Genomic DNA, 20,198 nt, shown 5'->3' on the forward strand with positions numbered 1-20,198 from the left:
ATGAGACTTGTGCGGAGAAGGACTCGTCTTCCAAATAGTCGTTTGGTAGCACAAGAACTTGAGTATTGCTGAAAATAGACATGTTGTCAAAGCTTTTCGTCTTGCACTCATCAGGACAATCCACAAGAATACAAATGCAAGGGAAAACAACAACTTTATACTATATGAGAAGAGAGTGCTGATTGGTTGGCAAGTGAAATCTGATTGGTAGAAGTGTTGCCATGGAGAATGCGCCACTTTACAGTAACTGACAGTTAACTGCCAAGCTTCGTTTGAAATTTAAAACCAGGCAGCTTGATTCTGATTGGTCGAAGGCATTGCCCTGAGGGATGAACCAGTGAATGGCTGTCATTTATTTTGTTTACCTGAAACAGGCGCAATGTGTGTACATATTCTTTGCAGACAGAAAGAAGTGCAAGACGAAAAGCTTCTACAACGTGTCTCTATTTTCAGCAAGACTCGTCTTCCCTTTTGGATCTTAAGGGTTCATAGAAAATTCCCCGTCGGTTTACCAGAGATTGGAAAAATGGCTACCTGAATGGGCACTGCGACTGGAAATGGCGTGAGATCCAGTGGTTGTAGGATGTTGGGTGGTGTGGGGAGGCACAAAGGTGGTCAATGGGGGTCATGTACTGTTCTTGTAGCTCTGAAAACTGGAAAATTACAGAACTGCCAGAAGGTGGGGTGGGTGGGGGCAGGGACTGGTCAGAAGACTGGTTAAGGTGGCTCACTTGACCCACGACTGTTAAGTCGGATGATAAGTTTTTGGTAGAAATGATACTTTCACCGTTCGGTTGGGCCTCAATGAAGACGGCTGAGGAGAGAGGTGGCCCTCAACATGTCATTTAATTCTATATACTCAGGAGACTGTACAAGCAAAATGATCAATGGGGGTAGAAAGGAGGGGGGAGGAATGGGGGAGGGAGGGGGCGTTTGCAGCGGTGGGGGTAAACCGTCCATTTTACAGGCCTTGCACTGGCATCTCGAGCCTTTTCTGGATTTGGCTGATAATGTAGTTCACTACGTCGGTCGTGCATGCGGTCCCTCCGATGTCGCGCGTCTGGGTCTTGGCTTCCGTCACGGCCTTCAGGACGGCGTCCCGGATGAGTGTGGCGTGGTCGTGCAGCCGGAGGTGGTCCAGCATCAGGCAGCTGGCCAGCAGCATGGCGGTGGGATTGACGACATTCTTGTTGGCCAGTCCCAGCGCGGTGTTGCGGATGGCCGTCTGGAAGACGGCGCACTTGTGGCTAAAGCTGGCCCCCGGCACCAGCCCGGGCCCTCCCACTAGGCCAGCACAAATGTTGTTGATCACCACGCCGTACAGGTTGGGCATCAGCATGACGTCGAACTGGCCGGGCCGGCTGACCAGCTGCATGGTGGCGTTGTCCACGATGACATCGTTGAACTTGATCTCTGGGTAGCCGGCAGACACCTCCCGGCAGCACTGGAGGAAGAGGCCATCGGCCAGCTTCATGATGTTAGCCTTGTGCACGACGGAGAGGCTCCGGCGGCCCTGCTTGCGGGCATAGTCGAAGGCGTACTCTGCCACCCGGATGGATCGCTCGCGGGTAATGATCTTCAGGCTCTCCACCACCCCGGGCACGCTCTCATGCTCCAGGTGGGTGTACTCGCCCTCGGTCGTCTCCCTGATGATGACGACGTCGATGCCGCTGTAGCGGGTCACCACGCCCGGGAGGCTGCAGTAGCGGTTGACGTTGGCGAAGAGTTCCAGCTTGTTGCGGAACAGCACGTTGAGGGAGCGGCAGTGGACGGGCAGCTGGTCGACGGGCGTCTCAAAGTTGCCCTTCAGCCCCACCCGGTTCCTTTTGATCGACTCGATGGCGCTGTGGATGTCCTTGCCGTCGTGGGCACTGCTGTCCACCCGCACCACCTCGAACTCCACCGGCACCAGCGCCGCCCGGAAGACTTGCTCCACGTGACGCATCAGCTCGGGGCCCACGCCATCGCCCGGGACGACGGTGACCGTTGCCAGGCCGCCGTACTGGCTAGCCTGCAGGCTGCCCCCCAACTGGGCGTAGCCGCGCTGGCTGGCGGGCGGAGGGGCGTTGGCAAGCCCCTTGGGCAGAGGAGGCCGGAAGCCCAGGGTCAGGCGGGAGAGGCTCCTCAGGGTGGCCATGTGCTCGAGCGGGCCCAAGGGGGGGGGGGAGGAGACAACAGCGTCCCGACCGTTGACGACGTCACCGTGACCCCCCGCCGCGCGCCCTGTCAGTTAAAAACCACCCGCCCCATTGTGACGTCACCGACGCCCGGGCGTTTTAAATTCCGCTTGTGACGACACTACCCGCCTCCCTCGCGCCCCGTCCTTTGAGATCTCCGGCCCCGCCCCCAGACCGCGCCTTCTGACGTCACCGCCACCCCACGTGTCGTCCTCCCCCATCTCCCGCGCCTGCGCTGCCGCCCTCCCCGCGTGCCGCCGGGCTGAGGGAATGCGCGTGCGCAGCCCTCTCCCGCCACTCAGCGAAGGAGCCGCCTCCGTCAAGGCAGTGGGGGGAAAACCCTCTTACTTACACGCCCCCTACCCCTCCCCACTTTACCCGTTCGAAACAGGGTGGCGCTGGGGCTCAAAGCTGAAGAAAGCAAGAGAAATGTCTGACCCCGCACACACATCGAGAGAATTGAACATTCCCGCCCGCTGCTCTCCCCACAGAGAGAATGGAACACTCCCAACCCCCTCCCCATGGAGAGAATGGAAGACTCCCACACCCTTTCCCATGGACAGAAATGGAACACTCCCAAACCCCTTCCCCATAGAGAGAATGGAACACTCCCACCCCCTCCCCATGGAGAAAATGGAACACTCCCACAACCCCTCTCCATAGAGAGAATCGAACACTCTCACCCCCCTCCCCATAGAAAGAATGGAACACTCCCAGATCCTTCCCATAGAGAGAAATGGAACACTCCCACCCCTCCCCATAGAGAGAAATGGAACACTCCCACACCCCTCCCCCATAGAGAGAATGGAACACTCCTACCCACCTGCCCATAGAAAGAATGGAACACTCCCACCCCTCCCCATAGAGAGAAATGGAACACTCCCACACCCCTCCCCCATAGAGAGAATGGAACACTCGCACATCCCTCCCCATAGAGAGAATGGAACACTCGCACATCCCTCCCCATAGAGAGAATGGAACACTCTCACCCCCCTTCCCCATAGAGAGAATGGAACACTCCTACCCACCTGCCCATAGAAAGAATGGAACACTCCCACACCCCCTCCCCATGGAGGGAATGGAACACTCCCAGCCCCTCCCCGCTTGGAGGGAATGGAACACCCCCAGCCCCTCCCCGCTTGGAGGGAATGGAACACTCCCAACCCCTCCCCACTTGGAGGGAATGGAACACCCCCAAGTAAGTATGAAGTCAGTGTGGAAGTTGTAGGTGCTTTAGTTATAATCTCAGAAAACTCTCTGCACTCGGGAATGATTCCTTTTGTTTGGAAGATCACAAATGTAGCTGTGTTACTTAAGAAAGACGAGAGAGAAACCTGGAAGTTATAGAGCTGTTAGTTTTACATCTGTCATGGGGAAAATAGAGGAAATTTGAGTTGTTCAGAGAGAGTCAGCATGAATTTATGAAAGGTAGGTGTTATGAAGCAGTAATGAAATTAGTAGACAGGGGATTGTAGTTTATATGGACTTTCAGAAGGCATTCAATAAGGTTGCACATGAAAGACTTTTAGCTACAATTATAGGTCATGGAATTGAAGGCAAATTATTAACCTGGCTAGGAGATTAGTAAGCCAGTAGAAGCCCCTGATGACCTACAGTCAGTTGTAAAAGAGGTAGCTGCAGAGATAGTGGATGTGCTGGTTATGATTTTCCAAAATTCCCTAGATTCTAGAATGGTCCCAGTGGATGGGAAGTCAGCAAACGTAATATCGCTATTCAAGAAAGGACATCAGTCGTTGAGAAAATGCTGGAATCTGTTATTAAGGAAGTCTTAACAGTGCGCTTAGAAAATCATAGCACGGTCAGACAGAGTCAACATTGTTTTATAAGAGGGAAATCATGTTTGACGAACTTCTTGGAGTTTTTTCAGGTTGTAACTAGTAGAGTAGATAAAGGGGCACCAGTAGATGTAGTATATCTGGATTTCCAAAAGGCATTCGATAACGTGCCACACAAAAAGGTTAATATGCAGGATAAGGGCTCATGGAGTCGGGGGTAATATATTAACATGGATTGCAGATTAGTTAATGGGCAGGAAGTCGGGGCATTTTCATGTTGGCAGGCAGTAACTAGTGGAGTGCTGCATGGATCTGTGCTGGGGCCTCAGCTATTTACAATCTATATTAATGACTTGGATGAAGAGATTGAGAGTCATGTATCTAAATTTGCTGATGATACCAAGATAGGTGGGAAAGTAAGCTGTGAGGACAAAAAGAGGCAGCAAAGAGATATAGACAGGTTCAGTGAGCGGGCAACAAGGTGACAGATGGAGTATAATGTGGGGAAGGGTGAGGTTATTCACTTAGGCAGTAATAGAAAAGCAGAATATTTTTTAAATGGCGTGAAACTTGTAAATGTTGATGTTCGGAGGTGTACTTGTACAAGGAACACAGAAAGTTAGCATGTAGGTACAGCAAGCAATTAGGAAGGCAAATGGCATGTTGGTTTTTATTGCAAGGGGATTGAAGTACAAGAACAAGGAAGTATTGATGCATTTGTACAAAGTTTTGGTGAGACCACACTGTCGAGAAAACACGATATGCCAAATGAGGAATATTAATTCACCAGTCGAAAACTTATGTTAAACTTTTAATGGAAAAAAAATCCTACAGTTAACTTAAAAAAAAGACTGACAACCAAGATGGCCTCTGCAATTTGTATCTGACACACCAGGAAATCAAATCGGAGACACAAGTCTAACAAGAAGCCCAGCCAGGACAATGCTTTGGCTAACGGAGTAGATTATCCACATCACCCTTGTTAGCGGGACATTCAAAGACATCTTGAGGCATTCATGAGTGGAGATGTCACTCCAGGGGGTAAAGACTGACAAAACCAGCTGAGAGAGGTTTTGAGTTTCAGACTTTGGACCTCATTAAAAACAAAGGGGATTGCGAGAACCATGTGACCGTCTCCCCAGGCTGTGAAAAACTGGGAGTTTTTGTTGCACACAAGAGACTAGCAGTAACGGAGTGTGCAGCAGCAGAGAAGTCTGTGTGCCTCCCTTTCTCTCCCTCTCCAGAAAACAAGAAGTTTGAAAACCATCTGTGACTGTGGGCCCTCCAAGCCTACAGACTGCTAGTCCAGGGGGATAGAGCCACCCACAAGCCTGTCTCCAAGAAAACTCTGAGCAAAGTGGGCCAGCCACAGAGTGCACTTTGACCAGCCTAAAACTTCAAGAATACAACTCCAGCCGAATCATCCAACCTCAGACTGTGTCTTAAACTTTTATTTATTCTGGACTTTAATCCAACCAAAAAAACCTCCTTTCCACTTTGTAATTATTTGTGTGTGTGTGATGCTCATGTGAATGTGTGTGTGAATGTGTAGTGCTTTTTAAAAATTATTTTATCTCGAGTTTAGCTTGTTGAGTAGAATAAACTTACCTCTTGTCTAAACTCAAGTAAACCTGTCCGATTGGTTCTTTCATGATCAAACTAAAGGTAAAAGGTAAAACACTCACGGAGGTGGTAAGCACAATCACTGATTTAAAAAGAAAAGGAATAAACCTTGTTGTGATCAAATAAGAGGAAGGGCAAGAGGGGCGACTGTGACCCCCTCCTCACCTGGCTGTAACAACAGATGGTGTACTGTGCACAGTTTTGGTCTCCACATTTAAGAAAGGATATACTTGCATTGGAGATGGTACAGTGAAGGTTTGCTAAATTGGTCGCTGGTATGGGAGGGTTGTCCAATGATTTAAAAAAAATTTTTATTCATGCATGGGATGTGGGCGTCGCTAGCTAGGACAGCATTTATTACCCATCCCTAATTGCCCTTGAGAAGGTGGTGGTGAGCTGCCTTCTTGAACCGCTGCAGTCCATGTGGTGTAGGGACACCCACAGTGCTGTTAGGAAGGGAGTTCCAGGATTTTGACCCGGCGACAGTGAAGGAACGGCTGATATAATTCCAAGTCAGGATGGTGGGAGGGGAACTTGGTGGTGTTCCCATGCAACTGCTGTCCTTGTCCTTCTAGGTGGTAGAGGTCGTGGGTTTGGAAGGTGCTGTCGAAGGAGCCTTGGTGCATTGCTGTAGTGCATCTTGTAGATGGTACACACTGCTGCCACTGTGCGTCGGTCGTGGAGGGAATGAATGTTTGTAGATGGGGTTCCAATCGATCGAGCTGCTTTGTCCTGGATGGTGTCAAGTTTCTTGAGTGTTGTTGGAGCTGCACCCATCCAGGCAAGTGGAGAGTATTCCATCACACTCCTGACTTGTGCCTTGTAGATGGTGGATTGGCTTTGGGGAGTCAGGTGGTGAGTTACTCGCTGCAGGATTCCTAGCCTCTGACCTGCTCTTGTAGCCACAGTATTTATATGGCTACTCCAGTTCAGTTTCTGGTCAATGGTAGCCCCAGAATGTTGATAATGGGGGATTCAGCAATCGGAATGCCATTGAATGTCAAGGGAAGATGGTTAGATTCTCTCTTCTGTGGTGTTTGCCTGGCACTTGTGTGGCGTAAATATTGCTTGCCACTTATCAGCCCAAGCCTGGATATTGTCCTGGTCTTACTGCATTTCTACATGGACTGCTTCAGTATCTGAGGAATTGCGAATGGTGCTGAACATTGTGTAATCATCAGTGAACATCCCCACTTCTGACATGATAATGAAGGAAGGTCATTGATGAAGCTGATGAAGATGGTTGAGCCTAGGACACTACTCTGAGGAACTCCTGCAGTGATGTCCTGGAGCTCAGATGATTGACCTCCGAAAACCACAACCATCTTCCTTTGTGCTAGGTATGATTCCAACCAGTGGAGAGTTTTCCCCCTGATTCCCATTGACTTCAGTTTTCCAGGGCTCCTTGATGCCATACTCAGTCAAATGATGCCTTGATGTCAAGGGCAGTCACTCTCTCCTCGCCTTTTGAGTTCAGCTGTTTTGTTCATGTTTGGACCAAGGCTGTAATGAAGTCAGGAGCTGAGTGGCCCTGGCGGAACCCAAACTGAGCGTCACTGAGCAGGTTATTGCTAAGCAAGTGCCGCTTGATAGCACTGTTGGTGACCCCTTCCATCACTTTACTGATGATAGAGAGTAGACTGAGGGGCAGTAATTGGCCGGGTCGGACTTGTCCTGCTTTTTGTATACAGGACATACCTGGGGAATTTTACACATTGCTGGGTAGATGCCAGTGTTGTAGCTGTACTGAAACAGCTTGGCTAGGGGTGTGGCAAGTTCTGGAGCACAGGTCTTCAGTACTATTGCCAGAATGTTGTCAGGGTCCATAGCCTTTGCAGTATGCAGTGCCTTCAGTCGTTACGTGTAGTCAATTGGATTGGCTGAAGACTGGCATCTGTGATGCTAGGGACTTCAGGAGGAGGTCGAGATGGATCATCCACTCAGCACTTCTGGCTGAAGATTGTTGCAAATGCTTCAGCCTCATCTTTTGCACTGATGTGCTGGGCTCCCCCATCATCGAGGGTGGGGATATTTGTGGAGCTACCTCCCCCTGTTAGTTGTTTAAATGTCCACCACCATTCACGGCTGGATGTGGCAGGACTGCAAAACTTAGATCTGATCCATTGGTTGTGGGATCACTTAGCTCTGTCTATCACCTGCTGCTCATGCTGTTTGGCACGCAAGTAGTCCTGTGTTGTAGCTTCACCAGGTTGGCACCTCATTTTGAGGTATGCCTGGTGCTGCACCTGGCATGCCCTCCTGCACTCTACATGATGAGAGGCTGAGTAATTTGGGTCTATATTCTCTGGAGTTTAGAAGAATGAAAGGCGAGCTCATCGAAACATACAAGGTTCTGAAGAGGCTTGACAGGGTAGAGACTGAGAGGTTGTTTCCCCCGACTGGGGAATCCAGAACACGGGGGGGGGGGGGGGGGGGGGGTGGCAGAGACTCAAGATATGGGGCCAGTCATTTAGGACTGCGATGAGAAATTTCTTCACACAAAGGGTTGTGAATCTTGGTAATCTCTACCCCAAAGGGTTGTGGATGCTCCATCATTGAATATATTTAAGACTGAGACAGACAGAATTTTGATCTGTCGGGGAATCGAGGGATATGGGGAGTGGGCAGGAAAGTGGAGTTGAGGCAGATGATTGGTTGGATAAGGAGCAGCTGTTACTGCCTTTAAATAGGTTAAAAATATAAGGGGAAAGTTCTTTTTTTAAAAAAAGCCCCTCAAAACCTACCATATAAGTGTTAAGGTTAGCACTGGTAAAGTGTTTTTTTAAAATTAGTGTAATCTATTAAGGACTTTAGATTGTAGTGGGTAGTGTTTGGAGTAGAACAAGGCCCCTAGTGTAATTAGTATTTTTTAAAGGGAGTAACTAATTAATCTGAGGGTAAGTCATGACAGGAGAGCTCAGCCCCGTGATCTGCTCCTCCTGGGCTATGTGGGAAATCAGGGACGCTTCCAGTGTCCCTGACGCCCATGTGTGCAGGAAGTGTATCCATCTGCAGCTACTGACTACCCGCATTACGGAGCTAGAGCTGCGGGTGGATTCACCGTGGATGCTGAGAACATCGTGGATAGCACGTTTAGTGAGGTGGTCACACCGCAGGTAATGGCTACACAGGCAGAAAAGGGATGGGTGACCACCAGGCGGAGTGGTAGGTGCAGGCAGGTAGTGCAGGAGTCCCCTGTGGCCATCCCCCTCTCAAAAAGATATACCGCTTTGGATATTGTTGGGGGAGATGGCTCAGGGGAAAGCAGCAAGAGCCAAGTTCATGGCACCATGGTTGGCTCTGCGGCACAGGAGGGGAGGAAGAATGTGTGGCAGGGCTAGAGTGATAGGGGATTCAATCGTAAGGGGAACTGACAGGCCGCAAAAGAGACTCCAGGATGGTATGTTGCCTCCCTGGTGCTAGGGTCAAGGATGTCTCTGAGCAGCTGCAGGGCATTCTGAGGGGGGAGGGCAAGCAGCCAGTTGTCGTGGTACATATCGGTACCAATGACATAGGGATAAAAAAAAGGGATGAGGTCCTACAAGCTGAATATAGGGAGTTAGGACGGAAATTAAAAAGTAGGACCTCAAAGGTAGGAATTTCAGGATTACTACCAGTGCCGCGTGCTAGTGAGAATAAAAATAGCAGGATATATCAGATGAATACGTGGCTGGAGAAATGGTGTTGGGGGCGGGGGGAGGTGTGGAATTCAGATTCCTGGGACATTGGGACTGGTTCTGGGGAAGGTGGGACTAGTACAAGCTGGACGGGTTGCATCTGGACAGGACTGGGACCAATTTCCTCAGGGGGGTGTTTGCTAGTGCTGTCGGGGAGGGTTTAAACTAGAATGGCAGGGGGATGCGAATCTGAGGAGAGGGAAACAAGGATAGAAATGAAAGACAGAAAGGTAAGAAGCAAAAGTAGAAGGCAGAGAAAACAAGGGCGAGAAACAAATGGGGCCGTAGTGCAAAATAAAGCTAAGATGACGAACAATGTTAAAAAAAACAAGTCTAAAGGCATTATGTCTTAATGCGCGGAGCATTCACAATAAGGTGGATGAATTAACAGCGCAAATAGATATAAATGGTTATGATATAGTAGTGATTATGGAGACATGGCTGCAAGGTGACCAAGGATGGGAACTGAACATCCAGGGGTATTCAATATTTAGGAAGGACAGGCAAAAAGGGAAAGGAGGAGGGGTAGCATTGTTAGTAAAGGAGGAAATCAATACAATAGTGAGGAAGGATATTAGCTCAGAAAATCATGATGTGGAATCTGTATGGGTGGAGCTAAGAAACACCAAGGGGCAGAAAACGTTGTTGGGGTTGTCTATAGGCTCCCAAACTGTAGTGGAGATGTAAGGGATGGCATTAAACAGGAAATTAGAGATGCATGCAATAAGGGTACAACTGTAATCATGAGTGATTTTAATCTACATATAGATTGGTCAAACCAAATTAGCAATAATACTGTGGAGGAGGATTTCCTGGAGTTTGTACGTGACGGTTTTTTAGACCAAATTCGTTGAGGACCCAACTAGAGAACAGGCTATCCTAGACTGGGTATTGTGCAATGAGAAAGGATTAATTAACAATCTTGTTTTGCGGGGTCCTTTGGGGAGGAGCGACCATAACATGATAGAATTCTTCGTTAAGATGGAGAGTTGAATCGAAACTAGGGTCCTGAATCTAAATAAAGGAAACTACGAAGGTATGAGACGTGAGTTGGCTATGGTAGATTGGGGAACTTTACTAAAAGGGATGAAGGTGGATAGGCAATGGATAATATTTAAAGAACGTGTGCATGAATTACAACAATTATTCATTTCTGTCTGGTGCAAAAATAAAACAGGAAAGGTGGCTCAACCGTGGCTTGCAAAAGAAATTAGGGATAGTATTAGATCCAAAGATGAGACATATAAAATTGCCAGAAAAAGCAGCAAGTCTGAGGATTGAGAGCAGTTTAGAATTCAGCAAAGGTCAAAGAGGTTAATTAAGAAGGGGAAAATAGAGTACGAGAGTAAACTTGCGGGGAACATAAAGACTGACTGTAAAAGCTTCCATAAATATGTGAAGAGAAAAAGATTAGTGAAGACAAATGTAGGTCCCTTACAGTCAGAAATGGGGGAAATTATAATGGGGAACAAAGAAATAGCAGAACAACTAAACACATACTTTGGTTTTGTCTTCACAAAGGAGGACACAAATAGCATCCCAGAAATGTTAGGGAACCAAAGGTCTAATGAGAGGGAGGAGCTGAAGGAAATCAGTATTAGTAAAAAAAAGTGTTAGAGAGATTAATGGGGTTCAAGGCTGACAAATCCCCAGGGCCTGATAATCTACATCCCAGAGTACTAAAGGAAGTGGCCCTGGAAATAGTGGATGCATTGGTGGTCATCTTCCAAAATTTTATAGACTCTGGAGCAGTTCCTACAGATTGGAGGGTGGCAAATGTAACCCCACTATTTAAAAAAGGGAAGGAGAAAAAACAGGGAACTGCAGACCAGTTAGCCTTACATCAGTAGTGGGGAAAATGCTAGAGTCTATTATAAAGAATGTAATAGCAGAACACCTAGAAAGCATAAACGGAATTGTGCAAAGTCAGCATGGGTTTACAAAAGGGAGTTTTTTGAGGATGTGACTAGTAGAATAGATAAGTGAGAACCAGTGGATGTGGTGTACTTGGATTTTCAGAAGGCTTTTGATAAGGACCCACATAAGAGGTTAGTGTGTAAAATTAAAGCACATGGGATTGGGAGTAATATATTGGCATGGATTGAGAATTGGTTGACAGGAAACAGAGAGTAGGAATAACAGGTCTTTTTTTGAGTGGCAGGCAGTGACTAGTGGGGTACCGCAGGGATCAGTGCTTCGGCCCCAGCTATTCACAATATATATTAATGACTTGGGTGAGGCAACTAAATGTAACATTTCCAAGTTTGCTGGATGGGAAAGTGAGCTGTGAGGAGGATGCAAAGAGGCTCCAATGTGATTTGGACAAGTTGGGTGAGTGGGCAAATGGATGGCAGATGCAGTATAAGGTGGATAAATGTGAGATTATCCACTTTGGTTGTAAAAACAGAAAGGCAGATTATCTGGATGGTGATAGATTGGGAAAGGGGGAGGTGCAACGAGACCTGGGTGTCCTTGTACACCAGTCGCTGAAAGCAAGCATTCAAGTGCAGCAAGCAGTTAGGAAGGCGAATGGTATGTTGGCCTTCATTGCAAGAGGATTTGAGTACAGGAGCAAGGATGTCTTACTGCAGTTATACAGGGCCTTGGTGAGACCAGATCTGGAGTATTGTGTGCAGTTTTGGTCTCCTTATCTGAGGAAGGATGTTCTTGCTATGGAGGGAGTGCAAAGAAGATTTACTAGGCTGATTCCTGGGATGGCAGGATTGACGTATGAGGAGAGATTGGGTCGACTAGGTCGATATTCACTAGAGATTAGAAGAATGAGAGGGGATCTCATAGAAACCTATAAAATTCTAACAGGACTAGACAGGTTAGATGCAGGAAGGATATTCCTGATGGCTGGGGAGTCCAGAACCAGGGGTCACAGTCTCAGGATACGGGGTATGCCATTTAGAACCGAGATGAGGAGAAATTTCGTCATTCAGAGGGTGGTGAAAACCTGTGGAATTCTCTACCACAGAAGGCAGTGGAGGCCAAGTCATTAAATATATTCAAGAAGGAGATAGATATATTTCTTAATGCCAAAGGGATCAAGGTATATGGGGAGAAAGTGGGAACAGTGTACTGAATTAGACGATCGACCATGATCTTTTTTTGAATGGCAGAGCAGGCCCGAAGGGCCGAATGGCCTACTCCTATTTTCTATGATCAGCCATGATCGTACTGAATGGCAGAGCAGGCTAGAGGGGCCGAGTGGTCCACTCCTGCTCCTATTTCTTATGTACAGGGGAGGGAACCTGCCCCCACACCCTGGTCTGGGCCGAAGCGTGGACTCTTAATACCCTGAGGCAAACTGGGGAGGGACAGTGAATGCTGAATGCAGTCCTTGCCTGTTTCATCTACATCCCCAAGACAAATAATCTGAAAACTGTGAACAATGTATTTCTCCAGCTTATTCAATTCTCATGACTGCAGCTCCATCAAACTCACTAAACCTGTATTTCGTATTGTCAGTAACCATAGCAACAGATGTTTTGGCCCTTGTTTGGATGGATTTTTCTTCATCAGATTTGGCCTTTCCAGCATTGTGTTATTTCGGGACTGACATCAAGTGTTGTTGTTGTCAACACAGGGTTGTTGCCCCGGTGACCGGGAAACAGCACTGTTTTTTGATCTGCACATCCCGGCAGCCTCGGGAGGAGGCACTGACCGAGGTGGGGGTGAAAGGCCGCCCGCCTGCCAGAAACTTGGAAGGGAGGACAGCGGGGAAGAGGAAAGGCGGCCAGTTGGACTTTTAAGACAGGGACCTCTGGGGGGAGGGGCTCCACAAAATGAGTCCAGCGTTCACTGCTGAATGGGCAGCAGAAAAATGGCCGACTGCCTCAGAGCGGCCAGCAAAAAGGCCTTGGTAGAAAATGGAAATGTGAAACTGGTGCAGTCTGGGGGTGGCGTTGGTGTGTGGCATTACTGACAATATAAAATAGAAGTGTATATACACACACACACACATGAGCGCGTAGTAATCAAAGGTCCTTTCAAATGTTTATTTAATTTACATGGTTTGTCTTTCAACACATCAACTATCTCTTTTATAAAATTGGAGCACGTCTTTCAGTCCTGATAAATTTAGGAATCTCCATAATGTCCGCTCCTTCCAGTACAGAGATCGGGGGGGGGGAGGAGGAAGAGAGGGGGAATCGGGGGGACGGTGGTGCTGTAATAGAACCTGGGGTCTTCCTGCTCTTTGGGGCTCAGTACCAACTGTTGCCCTATTCCAGACGGGATGAGCTAACGCAGCAGAGACCTGCGGGGATGGGAGAGGGCAGAACCTGGGGTTTCCCTGCTCTCTGTGAGGCAGAGTACTTGTCTATTGAGGCATTAGGGAAAGGTGCCTTGGGCAGTGTACAAGGCGAGGGGGTTGGTGTCATTTACAGGTTCTGTTTTAGTGCACTCGAGCTCGCTCTCACCTTTCCGTCGGAAGGGCATGGGTTTGAGCCGCTGCCCCAAAGACCCAAGCCCTGTAATCCAGGGCTGACACTCCCGGTGTCAGTACTGAGGGAGCCCTGCACTGCCGGAGGCGCCGTCTTTCGGATGAGCATGTTCCAGGTGGATGCTAAAGATCCCTCGGCCATGTCTGGAAGAAGAGCAGGGATGTCTTGGGGCCCAACAGTTCACCTTCAAACTGACACATCTCCAAAAAAAAAAATGCCAATTAGGCCATCTTTCCTCTTGCACTTTCAGTCTGCGCATTGAGTGACCATCGTGTTGCCTACGTAACAACAGTGACTGTTCTTCTCTGGCTCTGAAGCGTTCAAAGAGACGTCTCTGGGAACGTGAAAGGCACATCTGCCCCAACATGAACAACCTGCAGGGCGGGTGTGAGAATGGACGAGTTGGAAGTAGGACAGGGCACGAGCCGTTTGGATTTCGGTGCATGGAGGAGAAAGGAAAAGGAAAACAAAATCTTGCGTTTCCCCAGCTCAGGAGCCCCCCCCCCCCACCCCCCGACACGCTTTCACAGCCAATCAAGCACTTTGTGCAGTCAAACTGCATTTGATGACGCTCAAGTGAAGCTCCTTGCGGAGTTCTACTATGTTCGAGGAGCTATGCAAACTCACGTTGTTGCTGTAGACACAGTTTTAATGTAGGAAACGGGACAGCCAATTTGCACACAGCAAGATCCCACAAATCTCTCAGTGAGACAAATAACCAGATCAACCGTTTTTAGTTGATTGAGGGATACCTATCGGCCCCTGGACACGAGGGGGTGGGAGAAAGTCCCCCTGCTGCTTCCAAGGACGGCACCTCACCCCCGACAGTGCAGCACCCCCTCAGCATTGGCAGCGGGAGTGTCGGCCCTGGATGATAGAGCTCAAGTCTCGGTTTCTGACTCGGAGAGCAGGAAGGTGTGAGGGGAGGGGCGCCTTGGAGATGAGGACAAATAAGATGAAAAGTTCAGAGGAATCGAAGCTGGTATTCCGAGCGAGGACTCTGGAAGCGTGAGTCCGTGAGCGCAAACCCTTCCGAGGTGCAGGGGCAGGGGCTCGTCCCTCTCCCCCCACCACCCCCAGTCAAGAGACTGCATTGGGATTCCTAAATTTCCCCGCTAACGCTAACATTCTGTATAAAGTGTATTTCTTTTTGGCCAACAGGGGGGGAGAAAAAATCCAACGTAGTCTTCAGTTCTTAAAGGCGATTGGCCAAGTCTATCACAGTCCCCGGGCGCTGCAGCTGAAGTTGCAGTGTGGTTAGAGGATTCAGCAACTGGGGCTGGCCCGTATCCTCGGCGCTGGTAGTGATGGCTGCAGTCGTCACGGAGGGAGGTGCTGAGAGCGGGTGCGAGGGAGGTACCCGGTCCTCCATGTCACTGACAAGCCACATTTTTTTTTGAGGACAATTTTAGTTTTCTTTGTCTCCAGTTCTGCTGCCGCCTGCTCAGGACCTCGGCCACCGGCTGTCGGTCTCTCCCGCGGTCCCAAGGATTGTCTGCGGGACGCCCCGACCCACCCCCCCAACCTTAGTCCTTCACGGCTTGTGCGATCCCGCACACGGCTCTTCTGCCTCCCGCTTGCCTTTCCGAGTCGTCCATCAGACAGTCTGTCAGCCTCTCACTCTGACGTTGTCTTTCCTGCATGTTTAAAATAAAAAGATCAATTGGATTAATTTTATTTGTCCCCTCCTCATCCGCCCTCCATCTGTGTGCAGACAAAAGCAAGGAAGTCATGCTAAACCTTTATAAAACACCGGTTCTGTTCCAGTTGGAGTACTGTGTTCAGTTCTGGGCACCGCACTTTAGAAAGAATGTCAGGGACTTAGAGAGATTTACAAGAACGGCCACAGGGATGAGGGACTTCAGTTACGTGGAGGGACTGGAGAAAGTGGGCTTGTTCTCCTTAGTGCAGAGAAAGCTAAGAGGAGATTTAACAGGGACATTCCAAATGATGAGAGGTTTCCAGTGACAGGAGGGTCGATAACCAGAGGACGCAGATTTAAGATAATTGGCAAAAGAACCAGAAGTGACATGAGGAGAATATTTATTCACGCAGCGAGTTGTTGTGATCTGGAACGTGCTGCTTGGAAAGGAGGTGGAAACAGTTTCAGTAGTAACTGAGTGCACCTTGCCCTCCTGCCCCTCTCCCCTTCACCTCGCCCTCCTGCCCCTCTCCCCATCACCTCGCCCTCCTGTTACTCTCCCCTTCACCTCGTCCTCCTGCCCCTCTTCCCTTCACCTCGCCCTCCTGTTACTCTCCTCTTCACCTCGTCCTCCTGCCCCTCTCCCCTTCACCTCGCCCTCCTGCCCCTCTCCCCTTCACCTCGCCCTGCTGCCCCCCTCCCCTTCACCTCGCCCTCCTGCCCCTCTCTCCTGCACCTCGCCCTCCTGTTCCTCCCCTTCATCTCGCCCTCCTGTTCCTCTCCCCTTCACCTTGCCCTCCTGCCCCTCTCCCCTTCACCTCGCCCTCCTGCCCCTCTCCCCTGCACCTCGCCCTCCTGTTCCTCTCCCCTTCACCTCGCCCTCCTGTCCCCCTCCCCTTCACCTCGCCCTCCTGTCCCTCTCCCCTTCACCTCGCCCCTTCACCTCGCCCTCCTGTTCCTCTCCCCTTCACCTCGCCCTCCTGTTCCTCTCCCCTTCACCTCGCCCTCCTGTTCCTCTCCCCTTCACCTCGCCCTCCTGTTCCTCTCCCCTTCACCTCGCCCTCCTGTCCCTCTCCCCTTCACCTCGCCCTCCTGTCCCTCTTCCCTTCACCTCGCCCTCCTGTTCTTCTCCCCTTCACCTCGCCCTCCTGTTCCTCTCCCCTTCACCTCGCCCTCCTGTTCCTCTCCCCTTCACCTCGCCCTCCTGTTCCTCTCCCCTTCACCTCGCCCTCCTGCCCCTCTCCCCTTCACCTCGCCCTCCTGTCCCTCTCCCCTTCACCTCGCCGTCCTGTCCCTCTCCCCTTCACCTTGCCCTCCTGTCCCTCTCCCCTTCACCTCGCTGTCCTGTCCCTCTCCCCTTCACGCCCTCTTGTCCCTCTCTCCCCTTCACCTCGCCCTCCTGTTCCTCTCTCCCCTTCACGCCCTCCTGTTCCTCTCTCCCCTTCACCTCGCCCTCCTGTTCCTCTCCCCTTCACCTCGCCCTCCTGTTCCTCTCTCCCCTTCACCTCGCCCTCCTGTTCCTCTCTCCCCTTCACCTCGCCCTCCTGTCCCTCTCCCCTTCACCTCGCCCTCCTGTCCCTCTCCCCTTCACCTCGCCCTCCTGTCCCTCTCCCCTTCACCTCGCCCTCCTGTCCCTCTCCCCTTCACCTCGCCCTCCTGTCCCTCTCCCCATCACCTCGCCCTCCTGTTCCTCTCCCCTTCACCTCGCCCTCCTGCCCCTCTCCCCTTCACCTCGCCCTCCTGTCCCTCTCCCCTTCACCTCACCGTCCTGTCCCTCTCCCCTTCACCTCGCCCTCCTGTCCCTCTCCCCTTCACCTCGCCGTCCTGTCCCTCTCCCCTTCACCTCGCCCTCTTGTCCCTCTCTCTCCTGCACCTCACCCTCCTGTCCCTCTCACTCTCTCCTGCAGCAGCAGGTGAGGCTTTGCCTATCCTCACATGCTCCTCCCATTCCTCCTGCAGACTAAGGGGGACCTCTCGCAAGATGCCCAGGATTGTGCACTCCCTTTCTCCTGGCGACTTCTCTAAGATAGAGTAGATACTCTTTTCAGGTGAAAGCCTCCATTTCCAGAATAAATGTTGATAGGAGCATTCGCGAGGTCTTGTGTAAGTGGCCCAGAAAGTCTCCCGCCGTGTTTCAGACATCCTCTTCACAACTCCAGCAGCAATGACCATGAAATCATGAGTGTTCCTTTAAGTGGCGAGTACTCCCTTAAGAAGCACTTCAAGTCAATATCAATGCCGTGTTTACTCGCAAACAGCTGGCCGCTGTTCGGAGAAGGTGCTAGTCGAAACATTAGCCACCAAATAGATGCTAAATTGGGGGAAGGCTAATTATAACAATATTAGGAATGAACTGAAGAATTTAGATTGGGGGCGGCTGTTTGAGGGTAAATCAACATCTGACATGTGGGAGTCTTTCAAACGTCAGTTGATTAGAATCCAGGACCAGCATGTTCCTGTGAGAAAGAAGGATAAGTTTGGCAAGTTTCGGGAACCTTGGATAACGAGGGATATTGTGAGCCTAGTCAAAAAGAAAAAGGAAGCATTCGTAAGGGCTGGAAGGCTGGGAACAGACGAAGCCCTTGAGGAATATAAAGACAGTAGGAAGGAACTTAAGCAAGGAGTTAGGAGGGCTAAAAGGGGTCATGAAAAGTCATTGGCAAACAGGATTAAGGAAAATCTCAAGGCTTTTTATACATATATAAAGAGCAAGAGGGTAACCAGGGAAAGGGTTGGCCCGCTCAAGGACAGAGATGGGAATCTATGTGTGGAGCCAGAGGAAATGGGTGAGGTGCTAAATGAGTACTTTGCATCAGTATTCACCAAGGAGAAGGACTTGGTGGATGATGAGCCTAGGGAAGGGAATGTAGATAGTCTCAGTCATCTCATTATCAAAAAGGAGGTGTTGGGTGTCTTGCAAAGCATTAAGGTAGATAAGTCCCCAGGGCCTGATGGAATCTACCCTAGAATACTGAGGGAGGCAAGGGAAGAAATTGCTGGGGCCTTGACAGAAATCTTTGTATCCTCATTGGCTACAGGTGAGGTCCCAGAGGACTGGAGAATAGCCAATGTTGTTCCTTTGTTTAAGAAGGGTAGCAAGGATAATCCAGGAAATTATAGGCCGGATAGCCTTACGTCAGTGGTAGGGAAATTATTAGAGAGGATTCTTCGGGACAGGATTTACTCCCATTTGGAAACAAACAAACTTATTAGCGAGAGGCAGCATGGTTTTGTGAAAGGGAGGTCGTGTCTCACGAACTTGATTGAGTTTTTTGAGGAAGTGACGACGATGATTGATGAAGGGCAGTGGATGTTGTCTATATGGACTTCACTAAAGCCTTTGACAAGATCCCTCATGGCAGACTGGTACAAAAGGTGAAGTCACGCGGGATCAGAGGTGAGCTGGCAAGAAGGGTACAGAACTGGTTTGGTCATAGGGTAGCAGTGGAAGGGTGCTTTTCTGAATGGAGGGCTGTGACTAGTGGTGTTCCGCAGGGATCAGTGCTGGGACCTTTGCTGTTTGTAGTATATATAAATGATTTGGAGGAAAATGTAGCTGGTCTGACTAGTAAGTTTGCGGACGACACAAAGGTTGTTGGAGTTGCGGATAGTGATGAGGACTGTCAAGAGGATACAGCAGGATATAGATCGGTTGGAGACTTGGGCGGAGAAATGGCAGATGGAGTTTAATCCGGACAAATGTGAGGTAATACATTTTGGAAGGTCTAATGCAGGTGGGAAGTATACAGTAAATGGCAGAACTCTTAGGAGTATTGACAGGCAGAGAGATCTGGGCGTACAGGTCCACAGGTCACTGAAAGTGGCAACGCAGGTGGATAAGGTAGTCAAGAAGGCATACGGCATGCTTGCCTTCATCGGTCGGGGCATAGAGTATAAAAATTGGCAAGTTATGCTGCAGCTGTACAGAACTTTAGTTAGGCCACACTTGGAATATTGCGTGCAATTCTGGTCGCCACACTACCAGAACAACGTGGAGGCTTTGGAGAGGGTACAGAAGAGGTTTACCAGGATGTTGCCTGGTCTGGAGGACATTAGCTATGAGGAGAGGTTGGAAAAACTCGGATTGTTTTCACTGGAACGACGGAGGTGGAGGGGTGACATGATAGAAGTTTACAAAGTTATGAGCGGCATGGACAGAGTGGATAGTCAGAAGCTTTTTCTCAGGGTGGAAGAGTCAGTTACTAGGGGACATAGGTTTAAGGTGCGAGGGGCAAAGTTTAGAGGGGACGTGCGAGGCAAGTTCTTTACACAGAGGGTGGTGAGTGCCTGGAACTTGTTGCCGGGGGAGGCGGTGGAAGCAGATACGATAATGAAGTTTAAGAGGCATCTTGACAAATACATGAATAGGAAGGGAATAGAGGGATACAGTCCCCGGAAGTGCAGAAGGTTTTAGTTTAGGCAGGCATCAAGATCGGCACAGGCTTGGAGGGCCGAATGGCCTGTTCCTGTGCTGTACTGTTCTTTGTTCTTTGTTCAAAATGCCGTGCCAGCGGGCATTTTTAAATGACAATCAGCTGTTTAACTGGCTTCTGGGCGGCTGCACCTTGTGCTGGTTTCAACTCCTTTACCAAGATGCCACCTTGCGCAAAACACGAGCTAAACTGGCTTTTCAGTTTACGACTCCACCTTGGCCACCTCTTAAGTGCAGTTGGTTAAAATCGCTCCAAGGTGGCACCAGCAGAGGCCCCCGGCAGCGGGGAGGACAAGGGCTGGCAGTGAGGGCTACTGACTGGTACTGAGCCCCACACAGAGCAGGAAGAGCCCGGGTTCCATCCCTGAGGTTGAGTTAGTTGATCCCAGCCTGGCTGGGG

At 49.9% G+C, this 20,198-nt stretch overlaps 2 protein-coding genes across 2 annotated transcripts in view; both read right to left on the reverse strand.

Annotated features, from left to right (window-relative positions):
• Positions 1-908: 908 nt before the first annotated feature.
• On the reverse strand, positions 909-2,137 carry LOC137348670 (isocitrate dehydrogenase [NAD] subunit gamma, mitochondrial-like). Its single transcript, XM_068013929.1, has one exon. It carries the CDS (start codon positions 2,135-2,137, stop codon positions 962-964), a length of 1,176 nt encoding a protein of 391 aa, XP_067870030.1. The 3' UTR covers positions 909-961.
• Positions 2,138-14,242: 12,105 nt separating this feature from the next.
• Positions 14,243-20,198, reverse strand: part of LOC137349110 (mucin-3B-like) — a 65,849-nt gene continuing 59,893 nt past the window's right edge. The window contains exon 19 of the mRNA XM_068014463.1: positions 14,243-15,361. Coding sequence (XP_067870564.1) covers positions 15,342-15,361 — 20 coding nt within the window. The 3' untranslated portion in view covers positions 14,243-15,341. The remainder of the gene's footprint in view (positions 15,362-20,198) is intronic.

This window comes from Heterodontus francisci, chromosome 34 (assembly GCF_036365525.1).
Source record: "Heterodontus francisci isolate sHetFra1 chromosome 34, sHetFra1.hap1, whole genome shotgun sequence".
NCBI lineage: Eukaryota > Metazoa > Chordata > Chondrichthyes > Heterodontiformes > Heterodontidae > Heterodontus > Heterodontus francisci.

What these genes read in the sequence shown, in the direction of transcription:
- LOC137348670 (XM_068013929.1), bottom strand. Translation starts at nt 2,137, where the DNA reads ATGGCCACCCTGAGGAGCCTCTCCCGCCTGACCCTGGGCTTCCGGCCT.